We start from the raw sequence: 25223 nt of genomic DNA, 5'->3' as shown, positions 1-25223 counted from the left end.
AAACTACTATCCTTACTCCGTATAGCTCTCTATGAATTTGCTATTGCAATTGATGCTTTTCCTTTCAGGCGAAACTGCAACGTTTTCATGCATCCGGTGGTCTCGCGTTACTTAATCGGTTTTATTTTTTCTTGATGGACGCAATGAAAAGTCACCCCTCGCGTTACAATCGCGGTCGCATTACAATTGAGTAAATACGGTACTTTTCTCTTTTATACACAAATGTCACAAGTCACTCACGCTCTGGAATGGTCTCAGGTGGACTAGTTGCAATGCTAACCATAACAGCCTACATTGCCCGGTGAGAATGTGATGCACTCTGCCTCATGCACGCCAAAATGCGTGTTGCATGGTAATCTAAATAACGTAGAAAAAAGAGCAGAGTGGCAGCAAACCAGCCTGTATGGACAGACTGGTGCTGGCATCATTGTACACGTATTGTGAATTGCAGGTGAACGTGCTCCACACGTCCGTTATAGTACAGCATCTAAATGGCTGATTGTCATACATCAGTAACAAGCCAACCACGTAAGAGCTGTTAGATGAGAAGTAGGCTCCTAGCTTGCCAAACATCAAAACATTAGTGTCCAACCTCTTTCACAGTGCTCTTCAATTGATGCAAGCACACTCCACAGTTGCATTTTCAAGTGATAAAAGTAAATACACCCCCTCTATTTAGCTATAAAAGTTTTACTCCTTAAATGCACACCTACACAATCGTGCTGTAGTTCATTCGACGTTAGATACGCTGAACCCTAACTCTACAGTTTCAGCGGGACAAAACTGGCTGTGGTTGAGAGGCAGCATTTAGTGAACATTTCTTTGCAGCATCTCTATGCAGCATTTCTTTGAAGTCCATGGTGGTGCTGTGGCGCATGCGTGTGTTATTAACACTCTTGGCCTACTTCATTTGCCATAATTGGTGCGAATTGATCAGTATAGACTGAAACCTCGATAATTCAATCTCAGTTTATTTGAAAATTGAATTAATTCACAGGATGTGTGCAGTCCCATAATTTACAATGCGAACTGTAGTGGATAACTTGAAAAGCCTGCATGCATCCACCTGCATAATTCGTAATTTCCGTACAACCGCTTCGTGTCGCCTTCCTTCGTGCGTTTTTTGCAGCAACTTCTCAATTCCAGTCGTGGCCTCAGACACAGGCATGCTGCAATGTGCTTCTGGCTCCTGCAAATACTTCTATGCCGTAACGTTTGTTGCTTCTGGCGCTTACTTCGCTAACTCAAACTCTAATATCTTGAAATATCGGTTCTGTCAAAACTTTTCCTGCCCGTGGTTTCAACCCGTGTATACTTTTCCCCGATTATCTTGGAAAATTATTGCGCTGGACTTCGGATATCTCAAAATCTCGGCAATGGGACAGCGCCGCTTGCAATCGCTTTTTAACTAGCGGCAGCTCACGAGTTGAGGCAGATGCCGCGCTCCCCGCTTATCTTTGCCCCCTTCCAACTGTCTATCACCGCTCGCGCGCAGTTGGTCGGCTGCTCAGCCACTTTTTGTGGTTTCACGCGGCAGCGGTGATCAGGGAGTTGGTCTTTTTTTTCCCCCTCTCATTTAAGACGCTGTCAGTGATATCAACGTGGTCACCGCATATTAATCATGACCTTGGACAAGATGATCGGAACTTTTGAGAAGGCATGATCATCCCACGTGCTGTGCCCAAAAGAGGCCAGCATGCGAGCCCACAGCATTTCCGCGAGATTGTGGCTTCATAAAGACGCTCGTTTCACGCTCGTGCGACAGTGAAGCGTAAACGCCGTGTCACTTGTGGGCATCTGCTAAAGGCGTGACAATTGCGCTCTTCCGTAATTTCGGTTTTCGAAGTGAAATAAATTGTCTGGAATTCATTACGATGCAGAAAGTAGCAGCATCAGCTTTTTGGATGTCTGAAACCAGTTATGCTGGGATGACTGGATTCAAAAATATTGCTAGGATCAACCATCCTGACTCTGACAAGAATGCTGTCTTGACACTGCCAGTAACGCCATTGCTCGTAGATGCCGACGTCTCTGGTGTGAATGCATGAAAAAGTTACCGAAATATCACTAGCGGTATTTTGGAAAAGCTCCATGTAACCTATGCGCAGCCACAGGGCTTTTACTCTCGTGATTTCGCTTACCCTAAAACAAAAAATTAGTTACGGTTCTTACTATTAAATGAGTTAACGGAGGTTTACTTTACATGGCTTTTAAAATCTGACTCTGACAGAGTCGCTGCTGGGGCTGCGACTCAGACACCACCGATTGAGCAAGCTCTAGATTCAGCGATATGGGTGCTGATAAGCTGCACCGCTGCGTGAAGTGCCTACATTGTGTGGTGGTGCGCGTTAATTCTATGTGTTTCCGCCTCAGAACCCACCTGAGGCTGCCACAGAACAGCCTCAGGTGACTCAGAACACATCATCATCAATAAAAATAGGGCTATAACTTTTTCACGTGTAACACATGTTCTCTCATTTTCTCCACTGTTGGTATGTTGTGTGCATACAATCGAAACGATTCCCAACTCCATGAAAAAATTCAGCCACGTGAACATTTTCACTAGTGTACAAAGACGGCAATGGGAGTGATGGACTAGACCGACTAGGCTTCGTCAACCACTTGCACATAGAAGCAGACGAGCAGACATGGTTTACTAATGTGGCAGACGAAGTCACCGATGCAGCAGGTGATGGCAGGGATTCCCAAGCCAACTCGTGCACCCACTTTAGTGGCGATTACAGAGGCCCTGAACGTCATCCACAGATTTGTTGAGTGTAGCAGTGGTGACTGTGAGAAGGTGGGCATGATTAGTGGCCTAAAAGATCATGATGATGACGATACGTGGTGTTTAATAGTGCTACGGCCAGGTCTGGTCAAAGAGCGCCATGCATGTGATTATGAGTTTCCAATAGAACAATGAAGTGCAAAGCATAGATGGAACACGGCTGCATATGGGTCTAAAAAATAGAGTTGCTGTAGAGTGCATAAAACATAAAGGTATCAAAGTTATGAAAATGGCTTGTGAAGTGTCCTGTGAAAGTAAAACATATGCTTTCAAAGGATGGTATACTAATATGTGCAAGTGCCAGTAGCAATGCTGCCTCATCAGAAACCTTGGATGCAAGGCTTCGGAGGCATGTGCCATACAAATGCTACTATCACAGCAGTAGCCTCTGTTGAGCGGACATACTACAAATTCATCGGGCTTATAACTTACAATGAATCAACATCATGTAAAAAGTTTAAGTGATTTACTACTGAAAAATGAATCCACGTGAAGGAACAGTGCTACAGGGAGAGGAATATTCAGTCGGTAAGCTAGAGGAAAGTGCTTTTTTTTTTCTTTCAGCTTCTGATTCGTGGCATTCATGAACCTTGGTGCAGTGAACTATTGTATCAAGCAATCCCACATCAATGATTAGAAGCATAAGTAGCATCAACAATTAGTAGCAACAATACTCCTAAGCAACTCCTAATCACTGCACCAATTTTGACAAGGTTAGCTGCATATAAACGAAAAAGTTAAAATTTTATAAGTGTTGAAATCAGATCCTTTACTTAGGCTGTCAATTTCATTACAAACATTGTTGAGAACAACAAAATTATTGGAAACTAATTTATCAAGTTTACAACTCTAACTTGGCAATAAAAAACAATATTGCAATTCTCTAAACTGCACTACATAAATCTACAGACATCTAAAGCTGACAAAACTGATGTTTATATACTGTAACACTCTGAAATATACTAGTTTGCGAATTGGACTTCCGCAAAAACCCTCGTAAACATCGCAACGATTAAGCTGCGATAACAGATGCAGTTTAAGGAACTGCGATATCTGTTTCTGGTGCAGAGTTACGGGTTTGTTAACATTGCGCTCCAATTTTTTTGTTAATCTGGAACGTTTTGCAAAACATTTCGGGCCCTAAATCCAAATTCTGAATTTAGCTTTCTCTCTCAAATCCACAAATTTCCTTCAAATGGGTCCATCGGTCGTCTCAAAAGTATTTCTGCGACCGACTTGTATATTTGAATAAGGAAATCGGAGTTGGCCCCGAGCAAAAGCTTCCTCTTAAAGTGCACAATGCAGCCACTCTCACCTGTCTTCTTCGGCAAATGCAGCGATCTGGTTGAGGCACACCTGCCTCTTCTTCTGCAGCTCGTCCATTTCGCGTCTGGAACACTTGCGTTTCGGCTGCACACAGAAAACGGGACACAAGCACGGCAGTGTTGGCATTTGCAACAGCGTTGCATTGGCTGTCAAGTTGGATGACTGAGAAGGTTACAAATCCGGTTTGTCCTAGCCATATCTGGCATGTGCAAAAAGCAAGGTTGTCAGTGTGTGGAGATTTCTGTATGCATTAAAGAATCCCAAAAACGGTATTATGCCATCCCTAAACACTCCTGAAAATCTGAGCCCAGAGTCTCCAGCATATGTTTTGTGGGTGTTAAGCTCACTTAAAGGCTTCATCTTCAGGACACCTTGACGGTAATGGACGTACAGATAGGCAACACAAGACTTTCTGTATGTCTTTCACACTGCTCCAAAGATGAACCAAGACCAACCTGGAAAAGTTTCAATTTTGCTACAGAGCTAGGAGCCTTGCAATGCTTATGAAGAATTTTGAGTAAACTTGTGTGGTCGTTGGCAAGACCGTCAAGAGCTTCTAAACTTTATATTATTTCTGTACTCACGGCACTAACCCGACTTCCTGAAATTCCTGCACTTTTTATGTATATTCCGCCGCACTTGTAAGTACAATGGCTATATGCCAAATTTTTTTAGACACGACTGGTATCAATGATAGGCTGGTGGTGCCATCTGCTGGCTGAGAATGACACCACTATGCTTATGTGCAACAGAAGGTTGTGGCACGATACTGGTGTTATGCAGGTGGAAGAGCTTGGTGCTATGATGGACAGTTCATGTTGGTAATAAAGTAAAACCTCGGTGATACGATCACGGCTGGTACGAATTTCAGTGTGATACGAATTTGTAACATTCTCCGGCCGAAACACATTGCTCTTAATACGAAAAACGTCGGCTGTTACAAACGCGTTCCCGTGCCGCTGCGGATCATACGAACGTGTGAGCAACAGCGGCGGCAGCGGCCAAGCCAGCGGAGCGACCGGCACAGACAAGCCGGCACAGCGGGATCTAGGCGGGATCCATAGTCGCCAAGCAACCGGCTACATCACGCGGCTGCGCAATCTCTCATTGGTCTACCCCGTCGAGCGGATCGGACATCACAGCCTAGCTGATGCTTTGATTAGCGAGAAAGAAGGCGAGGACCGCTGCAGCAATGACGACCGCGGCAGCAGCCACGACGGCCGAAACGCTCCCTGCACTCAATGTGCTGAGGCATTAAGAGGCATGCGAAAACATTCGTGAGATCACGTGCGCGCATTTTTACGCCTTCCAGAAGGCAATCGTTGACGATTTTGGCAAGAAGAAAACGCACACGGATAGTAGAACCCAGTTGATACGTTTTTCAAGGGACTGCGAAAAAAAGTCGCAGTTTCACCCAAAAGTTGAAGCAACGATTGCAATGACAAATTAGTAGACAGCTGTACGAAGTAAGGATAGTAGGTCTATCGGCCATATAAACTTGTAAACATAGGCATACTAACAACAGTGTCACACGCACGCACAGGTAAACAGGGACCCATCTCGCTTGATGACGACGTGAGCTCGCTGTCAAAACGCTGGAGTAAGGAAGCGCGGCAGCAGCGGCTGCCTCTCGAACAGAGAACAACAAGACATTTCGGGCATGTGCAGCCATCCCTTGTGTCAAGGAAATTCAAGGCACTATAGCTCATATTTTCGAAATATGACATGCCCGTCTGCCACGTCCATACCAGCAAGCTCCAAAATTAGCGCATGAACGTGAAAGATAGATTGCCTATTACAGCATCCCCAGGAATCGTTAACAGGATTCCATGCGCTTATTGCCATCAAGTTTACAGTGGTGAAACACGAAAGTTCTCAAGACAACTCAAGGACCACAAACGTGACCCCATAAATAAATCGTACAACGAACACCATAACCAAGCATGCCCAGAAATATACTCACAAGAGTGACTGGGACAATGCCACTATTGTAGCAAAGGAAAAGAACACATCACCCTGGCAGCTGCTGGAATCGCTGATTATTCAGTCGACACCAACTACAATGAATTGCACAGCAGAAAATATGCTAACCGTTTACGCACAATCATTACGTCATGTGTTGCGTACATAAGTAACAACATTAGCTTGTTCAACTTAAGAGAACAAGGAACGCGTACGCCCAGTTCCGAACGTCAATCCTTCTTCAGACTTGATCAGTGACTGGTTCACTTTAAGTCATGCCTGACCAAACTTTCGTTGAACCCTTAATTAAGTACAGACGTGCTTGCCAGCACCACATCTATCTGACACACAAGTTCCACAGCTTGTCTATAGCAGGGGTCAGCTGAAGCTGTAACCCGACAGCTTGCCTTGATGGACGCCAACAGCCAGCTGTCGAGTGTCTGCCGCACTAGGGCCGGGCTGCAGCACGCGGGCTCCCCATCGTCATCTTTGCTGCCCGTCGAGCGAAGCGCAGCTGCGGCCGCCTCGGTGGCCACTAGGGTGTCCCTCTGCGGCTCCCAGTGGTGAAGCCGCAGCCACTGCAGCAGCAGTGACGCCGCTGAGCGCAGAACACCAAGGGACGCAGAACCACACACAGAACCATGCGCTGATGCATGCCGCAGCTCCAGTATCCAGTCTGGGATGCCCAGCTGCAAGGATCGGATGATTGATTGATTGTTTCATTCATGGTTTTGCATTGTCTAAGGCAACACTGCAGCTGAGATACGTTGTAGTGGGAGTATGCCACACCCTGAATAAAACAACATGAAAGTATTAACTTAAAGACGTGCAATGACGTGACAAAAAAGAAATAAAGCACGAATTCAAGCAACTGCCCTAGCTCTTTCCATACTAGAAACTTGCTGCAGGTACCTTGGTCATGTTGTAGCACGTCATGGAACTGAATCAGTTGTACCTGCTAAAATACTGTCCTGTTCGTAATAGTATTTGGGAATCAAATGCCAAGGCGCATGACCTTTGACAACCAATAGAATTATTTTGCAGTCGACTGCTCAAAGTGCTTCACGGCTAGCAAAGCACCAACAGTCAAAAGTGACCAAAGAACATAGGACAACCGCTCAGTCGTCTTTGCCCCTTCACGCTTCCCTAACCAAGAGTCTAGATAAACTTGCCTATTTAGCCCTTTTGCTTGTACAGGATATGGTACAATGTGCTGTCTTGCGACAACAGGTCCTGTGCTGGATTGGGGGATTTTGACAAACTGTACGTGACTCAGGAAGCCGATTGTCAGGTGAGTTTGGACAAGTGTGCATCACACTTTTTTGTGTCTCTTCTATAAGTAAGCAACAAAAAGGAAACAAACTTGTGCAACACCTGCAGCTTGCCTGCACGAACATTGCAACCACAAATTCTTCACCTTCGGTTCGACAGCATTTATGGCAAGCATTTGTTTTGTTTGAATCAAAACATGGCTTGCAATGCAACAAACACCGCAGAAGTCCTCAGCAAGTAAGATGAACAACGCTTCAACTGCTAAAAGCATGCTAGTGTCAAATTTGCTGGTTATGATGCCATCGGCTATTCCCAGCAGGGTTCCAGAAAAGTAGTAGTCATAGGAAGTGTACAGCAGTCTTTTAAAAGGCAATAACCCAAACGCGCTGCCATTCCCGAAGTGAGCGTCATGCTTTGTTTCACTTGCCCATTGTCATCTTAAAACGTTAGCAGAGTCCTTCAATACTTTTCTCCTGGTCATGAAACTCCCGCGTAACGCTATGGGAGAGCTTCATATAGCGCCCGCAGTTGCGGCGCCGCGGCACTGGCGTCGCTAGAAGGGCGATGGGGAAGGCGGCCGCTGCCGCCGGAAAGCGGAGTGTCGGTGCGGCGTACTGTTTGAGTGGTTGTTTTTTGTTTCGTCTGAACGTGTCTGTCCATGTAGTGACATCGACATTTCTTAATTCACAATAGCAGTGATGCCTAACACTTGCTGTGCGCCAGGCTGCCGCTCCGGATACGAGGGCGTCGACGAAAGAGTATCCTTATTCTGTTTACCAGCGAACCCGGAACTACGTGACAGGTGGAAGCGAGCAATCCCGCGACAAGAGACTGCTGGGTTCTCGTTCGAATCAGAGTATTTTCGCGTGTGCGAGAAACATTTTGATGCTGGAGACATTATTCGTGCGGACGTGTGTACAGTGAATGGAAACGTGTCACTGCCACGCGATCGACCCAAACTGGTAGAAGACGCTATTCCGAAGATTTTCTAAGGCGTACCTGTGTATATTGTCTAAGCCCAAAGAACGTCCGCATGCAACGACACGGCGCCCACCTGCAAAAAGGCGGCGAACGGTATCATCAAACTGCGCTGAAGCCGAAGTGGCGGCCGTCGCATCTGCAGACGTCACCGATGCAGCCGAAGAAGAAATTCACGGTTAGTCTGGTACACACCTTTCGAGTATGCTTCTTGCACACTACGCAGGCAAACTGGCATCACTCTCATTACGAAATTCCTTCTTTTGGACGATATACTACTGGAGCCGGCTGAGTGCATGCAAGATATCTATCGTCCGGAGTCAACGAAGGACTGCATTTTGGACTACCTTGGTGGCTAGATTGCATGAAAGTTTGCTAAAATAAGCTGCAAGGACTGCCTCTAAACACTGAGGAGCACCTCACGAGAGCTAAGTGCACTGACCGAAATAAAGACAAGGGGATTTTTCAAGTGCCATCAGACCAGCTTTTTGCCTTCTGGAAATTGTGGACGAGCACCTAGAAGTGTGCACCTTGGACAATATAGTCTGTGCCAATGTCTGCATGAACATTGTTGAAGACATCCTGCTGAACGACCATACTTCCTCGGCCAGTGTTGGCTGCGCAACACGTTTTGTCAGCGCTACGGCTGAAGGTGTGCACTTTTTTTTATTAAGTGCCATTTGCATTTTTTACATGCGAAAGGAACAGGCTATTTCGTGCTGGTGCTCGTTCATCCTGTCCAGCCACAGGAGAGAGGAAAGCAGTGACAAATAATTTTTCCAGGTGTTTTGTCTCAAAAGTTGGTGGATTGAGATCCACCAACTTTTCTTCCAGTCTATCAAACGCAATCTTAATTGCAATCATATGTGCACTAGCGCTTGTGGCACTTTTGCATTCTTGACGCTTGCTAGTAATTACTCCCTAATAATCGTTATACCATGCCCTTCATTCCGCCCTTTTACTAAGTAGACACTGTCCTGCAAGGGGTAGCGTGGTTAGCACAAGTCAAAATGCTATCCACAAAGACCTGCGCAAACTTGTTTTCTGTTAGGCAGAAAAAATAATACAAGAAATTAGGCTCTAGTTGGTTGAAGAAAACTGAGTATAAAGACAAACAAAAGAAACATGCAAAAAATAATACAGTTATTCAGTTTGATCGGTAAATGTAGTCTTGAATGACCTACTGACGATGGAAGCTCCGAGCTGGTTTCAATCTGCGCTGGTATTTTTATAAAAAGACTCGGGTAGTGTTTTCGGGCGACTAAGTGGAACGCCAACCTTGAACTGATGGTCACTGCGACATTAAATGTGAATGGATTAAAAAAATACACTGACGCAGGTTTCAACAGATCATGTTTAAATTTGTATGTGAAAATGCAAGAACTTTCGCTTAGAAACCACACATATCCTCTATATCTAGCATGCGCAGTTCACAGCTGCTGCTGCAATTAGTGCCAAGATGACTTCATTCAAACGTGCCTGTTCTGCGCGCGAAATTCCCATTGGCAGCTTCGCGATGCCCCAGAATAAACAGGCAATTAACAGGAGAATAAGAGCTGCGGACCGCCAGCGCGCAGTAGGGCACACCATAACTTCTTGCGCAAGCAACGTTAATTTGTGGGTCAGCTAGGCTTAGTCATGGTGCACTGTATAATTTAAGCACGATTTTAATCACCTACCCAGGAATCAGGAAACGCAGATATAGGTACGAGCACAAGCGAAATTGCAACACTTGACTGGCAGCCTTGGGTGAACCATTGCTAACAATCAATGACTTGAAGTAATAAACAACTCCCGTGCTATCTTATTTGGTCAATAGTAAGCACTGCTATGTTCAGTTAGCAGACACTGTGCAATAAAAATGTGGGCGAGGTGTTTTTCATGGCAAACATCCACGCGAACGCGCGACTGGCCTTCCAAGCGCGGCAGATCGGTGCCCTTCTACTCACGGCGGCGCCTCTGGTGGCAGCTTTTGTCCCTATATGAAACTTCGGCGGGAGTTTCATGACCAGAAGAAAGCATTGAAGGGCCCTGACGTTAGCAATGGGGCTTCTGCGTTGCCCAGGGGGCACTGCAAAAACGGTGCTAAAAACGCCCTCAATCCGAAACTGGGTAGTACCAAGCTCGGTCGTCTGCTTCGGAAAGCACATTTACAATATGGACCCGCCACTTTCGGTTGTGTTGTAGCACGGCTTGCAGCGAATATCGGGCGCAGAAGATTTTTTCAGGGGTGGCACGCTGCGTAAAGGCAAGAAATTATGCAACGCCGAATACGTGTACGCCATTCAAGAAATAAGCGGCGAAGTTTTAGCGCGGTGTCAATCGCAAGTGAAGCGAGTCGCATACGAAGTTGAACTTCAGGTAAGGTTTGCACGCTGCTAGATTCAGGCGCACCAAGGCGATGAAATGCTTGCTATAAATGAATTCACAGCAGCGATAAGCAGACATCATGTGTACGGAACTGCTCGAGCGCACGATCGTACGCGCCGCGACGGCAGCGCTCCTTAAGCATGCCGCGAAACGGCAGCCCTCCTGCAATATTTGTTGACTGCATGCCGCTAAACAAGTAGTCATGCCTGCGCTTTAGTACCGGCCATCTGTCCCTTTAACAACTGATAAATAACTGATGCACTGCATATGAGCTCACAGTAACTTACTACGTGCGAATCACGCTGCAGCGCGAGATCGTGCGCTGCACGCTTGATGTAGCTTTTAATGACAACGCTCGAACATCGATGTGCTGTAATCAATACTTCCTTGCTGTGCTACCTCAACGTGCTGGCCTGAGGTCAAGGATGAGCACATTTAACTCTCAAACCTCTGCTGCTCATAGTGGAGTAATGAAGTTATGCAGCACGCCTGACGCTCCGCTTCGTAAGGCCTTGAAAGAAAACGGTAGAATCTGATGTTGGGATTCAGGCCTTCTTGCTCGTGGCAGCTCACGACGCAGAAGTAACGACGGTGACGCTTTTTCGCGGCTGAGCTAGGTCTCTCCGGATCGGCGTCGCCGATTCCTTCTGCTTCCAGCATTACACCCCACGGCACGTAACGGAGTGTCCGTTTTCGTTAAACTAGGCTGCAGCCAGCTTGCAGCGTGGTCGATGTGGGCTCTGAGAAGTGACGAGCCTTCTCGCACTCACAACAGGGCTGAAAAAAGTGCGAATCGACGTAGAACTCTGGCTAGAAACATGCTTCGCCACAGCCAGGGCTCAATACTACCCAAGCTGGTACTACCCAGACATAACTACTCTCGCCGCCACCAGGCGCCGCTACTATACCTCAAACTCCAGCGCAAGACACCCATAGGAGAACGACAACGCTCATCTCACATGCTTTTCGAGAACTTATGAATGAGGTTCTACTGTACATAGCAACAAGGCCTAGTGTTGACTACTGCTAGCCGCATAAGTATACACAGTAGAACACCTTTATAATGAAGTGCTAGGGGCCTCTGAAATCATTCACTATACAGGTCACTTTGTTATAAAGGTCGCACAATGCCCAGCTCAGAATAGAATCAGGACAGAATGATTCCTTCCTTATACAGGTCATTTCATTGCACAGGTGCTCGATTGTAATAAAAATAAAAGATCTTGAATTGTATATTTAAAAGCGCAGCTCCAAACACAATGTGATGGGCAGGTACTTTTGGGTGAGAAATTAAGAAAAACAAATTACTACATCTTGCAAGAACTTTGGCAAGTAATAGTATGGTACCTCTCTCCCTTCCTCAATTTGAAATCACAGCACAGAAATGCTACTCCACCCAGTTGAACCTGTATATAATGAAGTAAATCTAATATGGTTGTCACCAATATCAGCACATAAGGAATGAATGCTTAAAATGAATATTGAATGTAATGAAAATATTTTCATCTCATATGTAACATAAGAAAGTTCAACTGTACAAGAATAAAATGCCGCAGTACGATACACACGGCACAATCATAAGTCCAGTTCATCTGGAAGGATCGTAGGAGTTTCGAAGACAGTGTGAAAAAGTCTTTAAACAAATGCACACTACAAAGTACTATCTGATGCTTTGTTGAAACTTACCTGAAATGCGGCTTCCTTTGCACTGATGTTCTTCACACCCCTCACAGGCTCAACAATGTCACCAACAAACCTGCAAAAGATCAGTTGACAGGAATGCCATCAGAAACTGCCCTGCATAGTTACGGGTATGTTTTAGCCCGGTAGTTCCTATCTAAACAACTGGGGACGGAGAAATAATTTGTCTCAGCAACCACTGCACCGATTTTGACGAAGTTTCCTGAATTTGAAAAGTAAGGTTAAAATCTAGTGACTCTAGTTAGCAGATTTTAAATTTATGCCATAATTTCTTTCAGAACATTTCTTTAAAACTGCAAAATTAAAATATCAAGTGTCAAGTTTACAACGCTTACTCCACAGTAAAAAAACCATATTGCAATTGCGTAAAGTGCACCTAATAATAAATATCAAGTGGACAAAATTGATGAACTATGCAGCATTCTGAAATATACCACTGATTTGTAAGACTTTGTAGAACCTTGTGAGCTGCAAATTCATATATCACATTTGTACGTTTGAGATTCCTTACAAGATACAGTTTACAGAACTGCAATATCTATATTAGGTGCAGACTTATGGGTTTGTAAACTTCACATTTCTATATTTCTGAAACTTACCCATTTTCGTCAATTTCTGCACAAAATTCAAGGCAGGAAATGAGAATACTTCTTCCTGGAGTTGCTAGAATTTAGCTTCCTCTCAAATGCTACAAATTTCATTCAAATCAGTCTTGCGGTTGTCTCACAAAAGCATTTCTACGTTACACGTGCATTTGAATAGGGAAATCGGAGTTGGCCCCGATCTAAAGCTTCCTCGTAAGTAGAGGCATCGTGCACATATGAAAAGCATCATCACCATTTTCTTTTTAACCATGGGGACAATCTCCTCTTCTAGTGATGTCAGCTTGAGGTTGGACAACAGTTATACCAATGTAATGGATATAACAAAGTAATTTCATCTCCACCTTATTTGTTACAGCAAGGTTTTAACCCATTCCTGTGTCAGCTAGCCCCATCATATGCCTGCAAATTTACTGGCCTCATTAGATTGCCTAATCCTGTGTTGCACTCAACCAACACGTGTTGCTCTCCCCTTGACATTGTTACTATTCAATGGAGTACCCGTTATCTGCCTTACACATTACATCACCTTTACAACTCCCCTGCTTCCTTTATTCTCTATTGGAATATAAAATACCCATGCTTGTCATCCATACTGCAATCTTCCAGCCTCCCTATGTTACGCCTATCACTTTCCATTTCATTTGCCAAGAAATCATATGCACGATGTTGAGACATGCAAATTGCAAACCGCATCAATAAAAGCCAGTCAGCCTATTCAATCAAGATGTTGCCACCTGTGCTGGGCCTGCTTTGTTCTCATCTTAAAGGAACACTAAAGGAAAATAAGTCAAGCTAGATTGGTAAATTATTCATCTAGAAGTCTATCATTGTTTTCTACAGACTATCACTTTGTTGAGTAGAAAACTGTCGCTGCTGCTCCTCAATTTGAACTGCCTGCGCCAGAACGCAATGTTGATGTAATCTTCACTATCCTCATGACCTCTCTCTATGCCAGTCTCTGTAAATCAGCCAGTGCTGATGTCGCATGAGAAGTACCACAGTCCACAACAGGCGGCGCCACTCCAATTTCCTGTTTACGTCATTTTTTTGCTTACAAAAGCTGTTTGCTCTATGATTGATGAATTCATTATTACAGAAGCCTAATCTTTCAATCTAGCTTGAATTAATATTTTCCTTTAGTGCCCCTCTAAAGGGACACTAAAGGCAAATACTAAGTTGACGTGGACTGTTAAAATACCGTTCCAGAAACCTCGCTTCACTTGTTTCGTGCCAAGACTTAGTTTACCAGAAAATTGTGTCTGAAGAGTCTGAATACCTTTATCACAATTCAAATCTCCTGCCCCCCCCCCAACCGGGGAAGTGGTGACGTTGCATACACCATCACCGCCCTTTGCTGCAGTCGCAAAGTAAAATGGCACCCGACAGACGGCGCGACGTTTTTTTTCGCAAACATGCAGACACAGTGAAACCGAGCCAAGACAGAGCTAGTGGATTCACCGCTGCAGCTGCTCTTGGTCAAGTGGCGTAGACCATTCGGGAATCCCGCAACATCACACGGACATGGCATTCTCTGCTAATTGCAGTTTGTGAGTTTTGAGAGTCCGCAAACACAGCGAAGCACTATGCGTTAACGAAACTACTGAAACGTGAAAGCATGAGTAGCGCAGAAAGGAGAAAACAAAACCTTTCGACCACCCGGGTCGTTGTCAAGGGTCACATCAATCGGTTCTTCTTTCTAAAAATGAAATAGAACTGCAGAAGTAGAATTTTCTTTCGTCTTACAATGCAATACAATGATGTGTTTATTACGAGTGGTTGAGTACTAGTGACAGAATTATAATGAGGAGCGCCTTCGTCATCGGGCTAGTACTTAAATGTCCCGGGTGGAGTCTCTAATCGTGTCCTGCGTTTACCTCAATTTCTCGATTACTAAGGCTCTGTTCGCGATAACATTGATGCCTCAGAGGTTCTCGAGCACTGGTCTATCACTTTACCTTGACTTAATATTTGCCTTTAGTGTCCCTTTAAGTAATACAGCACAATCAGAGACATACCAGAACAAAAGCGGCAACGGGACAGGTGCCAATTTGCTGCTTCTTTCAGTCCAGTCTGTGGCTGGCTAGAAGAGCTAAGATTGGGGCTAGATGGTTGCACATGTTGGACGATTGTAGTGCGCTACTGTGAAATAAGACACTCAGACACAAATTGACTTCTTCCACAGTAGTGCGCTACAATCATTCAACTGTGTTTAGCGCTATATTTCTGAAGATGAAGCTATACAAACTCTCCCAATTGTTGGTCCTGCTTTGTTGGTCGAATTATTAGTGCACCAAATTTCCAGCTCGTACTGTTGCAGATCCAAACCATTGCAACTACTTTGTAATATCCATTGGCCTGTTTTAACCCATTTCATTATAACAAGTACTGACTACTTCATTTCAGAGAACTTTTTTCAGAGAACATAAGATTCCTCGGCAATTCAACAGGTGCTTTTCATTACTGGTTATTATGCAATGGTCTCTCACTAAGCTGTATCAATTTCTTTTTTTAATAACCAGTGGTCAGGGCCCGTATTCCTAAAGCTTCTGCGAGTGGCCATACATGTAGTGATCAACTTATCAATCAGATTGCTACCATGAGTGGCATGTGGCCAAGGAGTAGCCAATGAGGAAGCACCGCCATGTAAAAAGTTCTGTGAACACAGGCCCTGACCATGGCCGCTCGATGAAACGCACGAGGTGCGGCCGGCCACGTCGCCCGAAACCGGTGTGAGGTGCCTAGTTCTCTGTGCCACCGCAGCAGCGCCAGTGCTCCGGGACCGGCACACGTGGGTGGGAGTGTTCCTTTGGCTGCGTACGCATGCTTCACGCAGCGGCTGTGCTTCACATTTACATTTTATTGAAGCAAGAGTTGTGCTGTCTGTTTTCAAAATGTACAATGAAATCTCAACGCTGCCTGCAAATATAGCAATATACCCAGGAGTCGGTATTTGGCCACCAATAGGCTCACATAGGCCTGGACGGCGCACCTCTGCCGCTGGTTTCGAGCCATATGACCATCGTTCAAGAGAACTGGCGAGTTCTTTATCGAGAGGCAGTATTGCTGATACAGTGGGCGCTTTTGTTGAGTGTGCTTATTTACTTGCTTCGCTTATGTGCTTGTTTGCTAGTTAAAAAAAACTTTTAAAAAAATGTTAAATGAAACTTCTTACAACTGCGTGCATAATCAACGTTCTTAAAAGAACGTTGGTGCATAATGACATAGGTTTGTATATGTATATTTCTTTTTCTGCGAGATTTCTTTAGTTTCACCTTTCTACAAAAATGGGGTAGATAGCAGTTTATAAAGGATCGTACATTGAGCCACATTGCCGGCGTGTGGCATATTTATGTGAAGACAATGCAGTGAAAAAAAGTTGTTCAGCGTGAATAGAGCACTTGCAATGGTAAGAAAAAAAAAAGAACCCTGTAATATGAAACTTCTTACAAATGCGTGCATAATGACATAGGTTTGTATAATGATTTTCTACTAGATTTCGTTAGTTTCACCTTTATAGGAAAATAGGGTAGATGACAGTTTATAACGGATTGTACATTCATACACATTGCCGATGTGTAGCATATTTAAACGTTGTTCAGCGTGAATAGAGCAATTGCAATGGTGAAAAGAAAAAAAAAAGATCGAGGAAGGCTGTGCCAATTGTTATTTTCTTTATTTACATGATGTGAAGCCACGGAGAAGTGCCTCATTCAACAGCTTTAAAATCGTATTAGCGTCCGTGACGGAGGCTCGTAGGCGAGTTTTAACCGCTCCACAGCTGCATTCAGGTCCCAGTCCAGTTTGCCAGAAGCGGCTGTAACAATTTGCTTTTAAACCCCTTACACAGTTCCTCGGTGTGGCCGTCGGTGAAGTGAAGCGAACACCCCAATTGAAAACGTGTCCCTCGGCTCCCACATGCTTCCTCTGTCACTTGTCCCTGTCGCGAAATGTTTTTCAGCCATGCTTTACGCCGTTCTACGTCGCACGGAAACTGAGGGTACAGGAATAATGGTTCTTTTCTTGCGTAGTAACACACAGCGGCACGCAACAGTTGCGTGGGATAGTGCCACATGCAACACGACAAGGACCTCGACACATTTATACTACCACGTGTGCGGACAAAAGGCGTGCAAGCGAGATGCGAAATCTCTCCCGCGGCGCCTTCCCGGAGGGAGAGCAGTCCCGCAGCAGTAGCGCCACCCCTAAAAAAGCGGCGGCAGATGTCAACATTCTCTTCACTGCTCCCTTCGCCGCGCCTCGTGCGTTTCATCGAGCTTCCGTGCCCTGACTATTAAACAACTACAGGTTAGAGCAGATTTAGTTTTTTGAAGAAGGACATGTGGTGCGAGGAGAATATAGTGCACAATTATGGCTTGTTGGTGAGTTATTGAACCATACTGAACATCTCGCAGTGCAAACGTATGAAGAACATTTTAAACAAGAAGGCAACAACACGTTGAGAGTCTGCATTGCATTTGTCACCTTGTTCATCTGTTGTCCTATACCATAGTTGTCCATTCACCAATCACAAATATTTAACTGCTTCCCTACCACACCCATTGGGCATTGTTAGACCGCTAACAATCGTTTCAAACACTATTTTCGAGAACTACCGTGCCACTCACGGACACACTGCGCTACCTGACGTATAGAAGAAGAACTACACTTTCGTTTCTTATGAAGTTTTTTTTCTTTTCTTTCCCCAGTTTGCGGCACTTTTTTTAACTGTCTCCGAAGCCGTGTGCACAATCACTGGACTTGAAAGCAATAATAGCTGCCTCTGGCAGTGGCTTGCAACTTAGGATGCATCACTAGTTTGTGCTCCTCCACAAACTGAAGCTGTACAGCACACGTCAGCTATGATGGAGACATGCCAAACTTTAAGAAATGTTATGACAGCAAAGCCCAGAAGGAAACAACAGTTTATTGCAAGAATTGCAATTTTCCCCTATGTTTCACATCGAGGAACTGCTATGCCACATGGAACGTACAAATGTAGGGCTTCCAGTTAAATTTTTGTAGTGCAAGTTGTGTTCAAGAAAAATCTTTGATTTTTTGCAGATAGTGGCTATAAGAAAGCAAAACATTTCATATATCTAAAACTTTTTCTGCATTTTTTCCTTTTAAGATAGAAGTGTAAAGTCTTGTCGAAATTTATTCTACAATCTTGTTTTTGGTGATTTATATTTTTTATGACACCAATCTTTTTAATAAAAGTTGCATGCCTGAAAAGCGCATTAATTCTGGCTTGCTTTCATGTATAGCATAAAATTTTGAGTGCAATAATTTCTTCAGAAAATAAAATCTACTGCAACCTACAAAAAATGGCCATTTTTCCCAGGGTAGGGGAAAGATTAAGGCTGATTGATTCATTTTAATTTCTAAAGGCAACGGTTTCAGAAACTAAGTGATTATAGCTGATCAGAGAAAATAACAGAGTATTATAAATTACAACCTTAACATTGGAAGGACAGTGTTTGTATAGTAATACAGCGACTTGGGAGTGCACTAGCCGCAGGATTGCCCCCTATCTTAATGCAACAATTACGACACGTTGTGCTAGCATATTGTGCACACTTGTAGACAGCTATTATTTTACAGGCTTTGCAAATGAAGACGTCTCGCCTCATGCTCAATATACGTAGGGTTGTTCGTTTTCGGGTAAAACCCGATTTTACCCGATTCTTGCACCCCGAACAAGTTTCAGGAGAATCGGGTTAAACCCGATTTCTCCCCGAATAAACCTCCCTGTAGCGTAGAAGAAAGTGGGAAACACGTTTGAGGCCGGCCACGCTTCGAGTACATTGTGAACAAATTTAGGGTGAAAGAAGAAATCTGCCCCTTTGCCCACTGCAGATTAGTCTCGGGTATGTGCACCTGCTTCCAAGAATTTCACGCGGAAGGGACGGGTGACCAGTCGGTGGGGGAGAGATTGAGCGACGAAGAAGCCAGCCATACCCTCCCCCAGCGTCCAACCCCGCGCGAACGCCCCTCACTCTCTCGCGCGACACCCTCCTCTCACCGCCAAGCCCCCGCCGCCGCCGACGTAGCGGGCAGCCAAGCCCCATACTCCCCCACCCCCTCCCCGGGCCTGATAAGGTGTCGGCACCTCACGCCAGACAGTTTCGGGCCCTTTTCTCTCCTTCTTCCCCCCCCCCCCCCCCAAAAAAAAAAAAAACCTCGAAAGAAAGAAGAAAGAAAGAAGCCACTGCACTCAAAATCCTGTTTTGACAGGAGCAGCAAAATTCTGGAAATTGTGGTATTGCTCTTTTTCGAAGAACTTCTAAAAAGGGTCACGTTTTTTAGTGGGTGGGGATAAAGACGAACGAGAAGAGAATGTGAACAAAACGCGATCCAAGGTTGGTCTCTTAGGTTTTCTTCCAGTTTTTCTGTGACGAAGTGAATCAGGCTTCTGATTGGTGCGAACTCTAACCAACGAGACGCATATCGCCATCCTCACTTAGCATTACCAGGCGCGTCTTGTGAGCGCAAAGCCACCGTCGCGGACATAAGGCGGCACCGGAAACTTCAGCGTGGAGATGGGAAGAAAACGAAAGACACTGGATGACTGGTGTAAAGAACATGAAGATCTCCAGATCGCAACGAAAGACAGTGAAGGCACCCGCACGTTAGTGTGCAAATATTGCAACACCGAGATGGTCACCGATCCAGCGAAGAAGCCCTACGACCGAATTCGTGAGCATCTAATGTCATCTCGTCATAAGAAGTTCAAGACAGCTTCCAAGGAAGCTGAGACTGTGGGAACGTCTCAGCAGACGCTTTTTGATATGTCCTGTAGACAGCGTGCGAAAGAAACTGAAGCGGACGGCGTTATCCATGACTTTGTTCGTGCCCTAGCGTACAGCGGAATAAGCATGCACCAGGCGGACGGACCGCTGGGAGACTTCGCACGCAAATACTGCAAGGCCGCGAAGACCATGCCAACAGGACAAAGACTTCGGCTGAAATACCTGAAAGAAGCTTTTGACAAGGACATGGAGAAAATCCGCGATGATATGCGAGATGTGAAAGTGAGCGTCATCGTCGATGAATCCCCAGACATCACTGGTGTGCCTACCATCAACACTCTCCTGTGCTACTATAGCCAGAAAAACGTGAAGAAGCACGTTGTTCTGGTCGACGTCGACAGGGTAAATGCATCGAACAGTTACACGGTGGCCAGCGCAGTTAGCAAGGCACTCCTGACGGTTGGCAAGACGTGGAAAGACGTTGTGGCAGTAGCCACAGACTCAGCGGAGTACATGCGAAAGATGGTTCGAGAAATCTGTCAGGCTGAAGGGATCCAAATCTTGCATGTGAAAGATATAGCACACCTTATTCATGTGAGTGTTGACCATGCCATTTCTTTACCATGCATGTCTGATGTTCGATCCGTAGTGATCAAGTTTGGAGCGTTATTTAAGCACGCTAACAAGCTTTACCAAAAGTACACTGAAATTTGTTCTTCTAATGGCCTCTTTGGACCTGACATTAAGAAGCCACCTTCTGTTGTCCCGAATCGATGGCAAAGCTTCTACAAGGCACTTGTGGTAGTCGTAGAAATGTGGAGCTCGTTAACAGAACTTGCTGAAAGCTCGCATGATAGCAGCAAAGCGGAAGCTATTCGAGGGATACTTTCTGAAAAAGAAGTTGTTTATGCGAAGGCAATCTTGATGAGAGATGCACTCGGCCCACTTTTGGAAGCCCAGAAAACGCTTGAAAGTGGGAAGCTTTTGATGCCCAGCTTTGATCACCTGGTAAACGTGAAGCTGCAGCAGATTGTCGGGGAGCTTTCGGCGATGATCGGTAAAAGCGATCAGGCCAAAGCTGTTTTGTCTATGTTACCCAAGCGCAGCGCTAATTTAGTAAAAACATGTTCTGAAGAGTTCTGCACGAAACTCGCCACAAAATGGCGCTGCACTCTTGGACGGAACGTCTCAGAAAAAGAGGAAAACCAGCTAACTTTGTGGAAGTTGGGAGCCGTCCTTGATCCGTTTCAGAAGCGTCTGCTGGGGCAGTCATTTGAGGACTACCGACCTCTGTTCATGTCCGTAACCGGCAATGTAGATTCCCTTAATGACGAGTTCAACCAGTATTTGCTGGAAGCGAGCCCCACAAACCCAGCTGTCGAACTAATCGAGTATTGGCATGACTCTACTTCTCGCTACCCAAGGCTTGCAAAAGCTGCACTGACATTGTTGTGCCTAGCTAATGGTAGCTGTGATGTGGAGAGAACTTTCTCCCAGCTGAGATATGTTCAACGACCGGACAGATCTCGAATGGAGACTGACATGTTGCGCATGCAGATGATAATGTATGTCAACAAGGACGTGTAAAAAATCGATGACCAGATTTTCGAGAATAAAATGTATAATTTCTAAGAGTCAATGTTTACTGATTCATTCATTTTCAAACACCACTGATTCATTTTCAAACAAACACAAAATTTCGGGTAGTATACTGTATTTGCTATAATACTCTGGTGTCTGTCCCAATTACCAGCTTGAAACACCAAATTTAACGTGTTATACTTAAAAAGCCCGTGATACGTTTTGATAAGCTCAGTGTAAGTTCTGATAAGTACAACCGTATATTTAACCCGAAAAAAACCCGAAGTAAGGAATGGTTTCGCAAAAAAACCGATTTTTCCCCGAATATCAGTTTGAAAAATACCGCCCGATTTTTACCCCCCGAATTTGAAAAAATATAAAACCCGAAAACGAACAACCCTAAATATACGGCAGCACCGTTTCGGTTACTCTGGCTTCGCTCACATACTCAACAGAATGAGTCTGAACCGTTCACTTATTATCGCAAATGAGGTTAGTCATTCTCGTGTCTCAGGCAACAATGATTTTCTGGAATGATATGAAACTACCTCCATTCCTAAACTGCAGAAGCATCAGTTACCTAAATATTTTGCTCTAATAAACTTTTGTACCACAGTACCAATTAGCTAAACTTGACAGTAAAGTTTGACTGTAATGCAGATCGGAGGGTTTCGCATCAGTTTCAGCTATCTCAACAGGCACATTATTGTTCTACATGCACTTCACTGCAAAATCTCCATTTGTAAGCATTCCTTCATACGAACACCATCAGATTGTAGCTGTCAAAGGTAAGATTGACTGATTGATTGATTTGCGAGACTAGCATCCCATAGCAACACTGCGGCTATGGTAGGTGCCGTAGCAAAGGACTGCCAATAAATCTTGACCACCCCGCAAAGCTTGGTACACGAATGCTAGCGTCGTGTTCCCGTCGAAATGTGGCTGCTGACTTTATGCTCAGCAGCAGAACGCCATGGCCGCCGAGCCACCGTGACGTTTTAGAACGACCATTATCTTTCGTCAGGAGACCTTCTGGTAGCCCCACCTGACTATGGCCAAAGCATAGAGAGAGCTGAGCTCCTCAGGACTGAGTCTGCCAGCATCGGACGTGCCACTCTGCAGACGGCTGTCGCTCAGCTGTGCCCGGACCAGTGCGGCCGTGGCCTCAATGGCTCGAGGAAGGTGGCTGTAAAGTCTGGGGAGAAGAAGACGGAACAAAGTGCACAGAGTCACCGAGAACAGAATTCAAAATTATTTGCCTTTCATTCAAAAAGAGATGCTTTTCATTCAACGATCTGCCTGAGATGCATGTATTATTATTTGTATTCACAGTATACTTAACTCACCTTGTAACAGCCTTTGGGTCTACAGTATCATAAACTAATACAAATAAGATCAGTGCGATTACACGTAGAACTATGTGTATCGTCCTCCCACCCCACTGCTGGGTGCCTTAAGAAGTCATATATACTCCGTCATTTCTACGCTAGAAAATTCATCGATCCTTGAACAGTCAGGGCAGAGCCGTTGAAGGCAAGCTTACATCATCGTTTTTATCTTTACCACAACATACCCGCGCGCTCCCGGTCGACTGTACTCGACATCTACTTGTGATAGCCCACCATACGTAAAAATATCCAAGGTTTCCATTACATGCATCTCGCCAGCAAGCGTGGAACAAGCTGACTACAGTATCTCGGATTGAACATGGTACAGCAACAGCCGCTTTCTCTGCATTTTCTAAATGTAAATCCTAAACGAAACTCGTATCCGAAACCGCATGGTCTTCCTGTGAACATCGAGCAAACCAGCAGCTGTTGGTATGGCAGATGGTCGTCCACTACGGCTCTTACCTGCTACGCCACGCAGCAACGCTTCCAAGCCCGGCAGACTGATCCTCGGCCGAACTGCTGAAGAGATTCTGGTACGTCCTCTCCCATTCGTGCCTTCAAAAAAGACAGCGTCTATCATGGACCGAACATGCAGGTCAGCTCTGCCACAAGTAAACCCGCATGGTTGGACCGCAGCGGGTGCCTGAGGATCCTATGAACAGTTTAGCGTCAATGCTAGTTTGTTTCGTAGCAGGCAGAAACTACCCGCGTCTCGAACGGAAACGAACAGGTAGCTCACGGCGTGCGTTGTTCGTATGTAGAAGCGTGCAACTTACCTATTATACCACGGTACAACCACAAAATTGCTTCGTTTCATTCTAGGAGCGTAAATTGTGACCGCAAACAATAAAGCTCGTAAGTTAAACAAGGTTATACCGATTCCGCTGAATTAGAACTGTTCAAAGAAATTTCACGCATGCGGCGAATGCACAACACCGACGAAAGCAAACGCCAAAGCTAACTGAGTGGCGCGAGCGGCAAATTGCGGCAGTGGCAAAGTAGCGTCATCAACAGAAAGAACGGCCGCTTCCCTGAGCCAACAACAGATGGCGCCACAAAAAAATGTTTTGTCGGTTTCGGTTTTGTTTGCTCTGTAGAGACGGTCTTTTTTTTTTTTCCCCCCCTTAATATAGTAGAAAAAAAAAAAAAAAAAGCCGGCAGATCCCACGCCCTGTGGGAATCCATGTTATGCAAAGCAGTGTGCGGGGAGCCTACCAAGTTAACGAAACTACCATGAGAGCACCAAGACATAGAAGGCTCTTTCATGACCTACATGACACGCATGTCATGACATTCATGTCATGAGTCCCCAGGAGTCCCTTTAGCTACACCTAAGAGACCTTAAGGCGAAAGCCTTAGTCGTGCTCATGACTATAACTTCGACCATCAACCTTTAGCCTTTTCCTTCACTTAGTACCACATCCAAACCCATTCCATTGGTTTTTGAGTGCTAATCTTTTTTCGCCGAGTTATTCTCATTTTTGCAGAGTCATGGTCATAACTATGACTTCTACCACAATTCTTTAGTGTTTCCTTCCCTTAGTGCCCACGTCCGAACCCATTTCAGTGGTTTTTAAGTATGAATCTTTTTTTCGCTGAGTCATTGTCAATTTTGCTGAGTCATGCCCATGATTATGACTTCTACCATCACCCTGTAGTGTTGCCTTCACTTTGTACCCCCGTCTGAACCCATTTCAGTGGCTTTTAGAGTTATTATTTTTTTTTGCTGATTCATTGTCATTCTTGTTCAGTCATGGTCATGGCTATCACTTCTACCATAATCCTTTAGTGTTTCCTTCACTTAGTACCCACGTCAGAACCCATTTCAGTGGCTTTTGTGTGTTAATCTTTTTTGCTGAGTCATTGTCAGTTTTGCTGAATCATGCTCATGACTATGATTTCTACAATCATCCTTTAGTGTTCCCTTCACTTAGTGCCCACGTCCGAACCCATTACAGTGGCCTTTGAGTGTTAATCATTTTTTGCTGAGTCATTATCATTTTTGCTGAGTCATGCTCATGACTATGACTTCTACCAGCATCCTTTAGTGTTTCCTTCACTTAGTACCCACGTCCCAGTGGCGCACCGACGGGGGGTGCGTTTCGGGGTTTTAACCCCCCCCCCCCTTTTTGTTTAACTCCTTTTCTTTCCTTGCGTATTTGAGTACTGCAACTAAGATGCAAGACGCGCAATCGTCTGCACACTCGCAAAAAGCGAATTTTTTGACAATTTCCCGTGACGAAATTGAAATTAGTGCTGTTTAGATGGTATTGGCAAACTGTCAACCCCCCTCTGGTAGAGATCCTGGGTACGCTACTGCCACGTCCGAACCATTTCAGTGGTTTTTCAGCGTTAATCTTTTTTGCCGTGTCATTGTCATGACCTACATGACACGCATGTCATGACATTTGTGTCATGACCTATCATTTATGTTCCTCATACACTCCTGTCATACTATGCTAATTTTGGTACCTACCAAGTTAGCGAAACGAACATGAGA

The 25223-nt window shown here is 45.0% G+C and overlaps 1 protein-coding gene across 1 annotated transcript in view; it reads right to left on the bottom strand.

Annotated features, from left to right (window-relative positions):
* The window catches only part of LOC119461753 (uncharacterized), a 64215-nt gene extending 40499 nt beyond the window's left edge, over window positions 1-23716 (bottom strand). Inside the window, exons 1-6 of the mRNA XM_037723128.2 lie at window positions 23500-23716; window positions 23186-23278; window positions 22378-22527; window positions 12383-12452; window positions 6484-6765; window positions 4104-4198 (exon numbers count right to left, since the gene is read on the bottom strand). Coding sequence (XP_037579056.1) covers window positions 4104-4198; window positions 6484-6765; window positions 12383-12452; window positions 22378-22527; window positions 23186-23278; window positions 23500-23540 — 731 coding nt within the window. The 5' untranslated portion in view covers window positions 23541-23716. The remainder of the gene's footprint in view (window positions 1-4103; window positions 4199-6483; window positions 6766-12382; window positions 12453-22377; window positions 22528-23185; window positions 23279-23499) is intronic.
* Window positions 23717-25223: the final 1507 nt, after the last annotated feature.

Source organism: Dermacentor silvarum, chromosome 8, assembly GCF_013339745.2.
Source record: "Dermacentor silvarum isolate Dsil-2018 chromosome 8, BIME_Dsil_1.4, whole genome shotgun sequence".
Classification (NCBI taxonomy): Eukaryota; Metazoa; Arthropoda; class Arachnida; order Ixodida; family Ixodidae; genus Dermacentor; species Dermacentor silvarum.
Note: the sequence above shows the minus strand (reverse complement) of the source record. Positions and strands in the feature narration are given on the sequence as shown.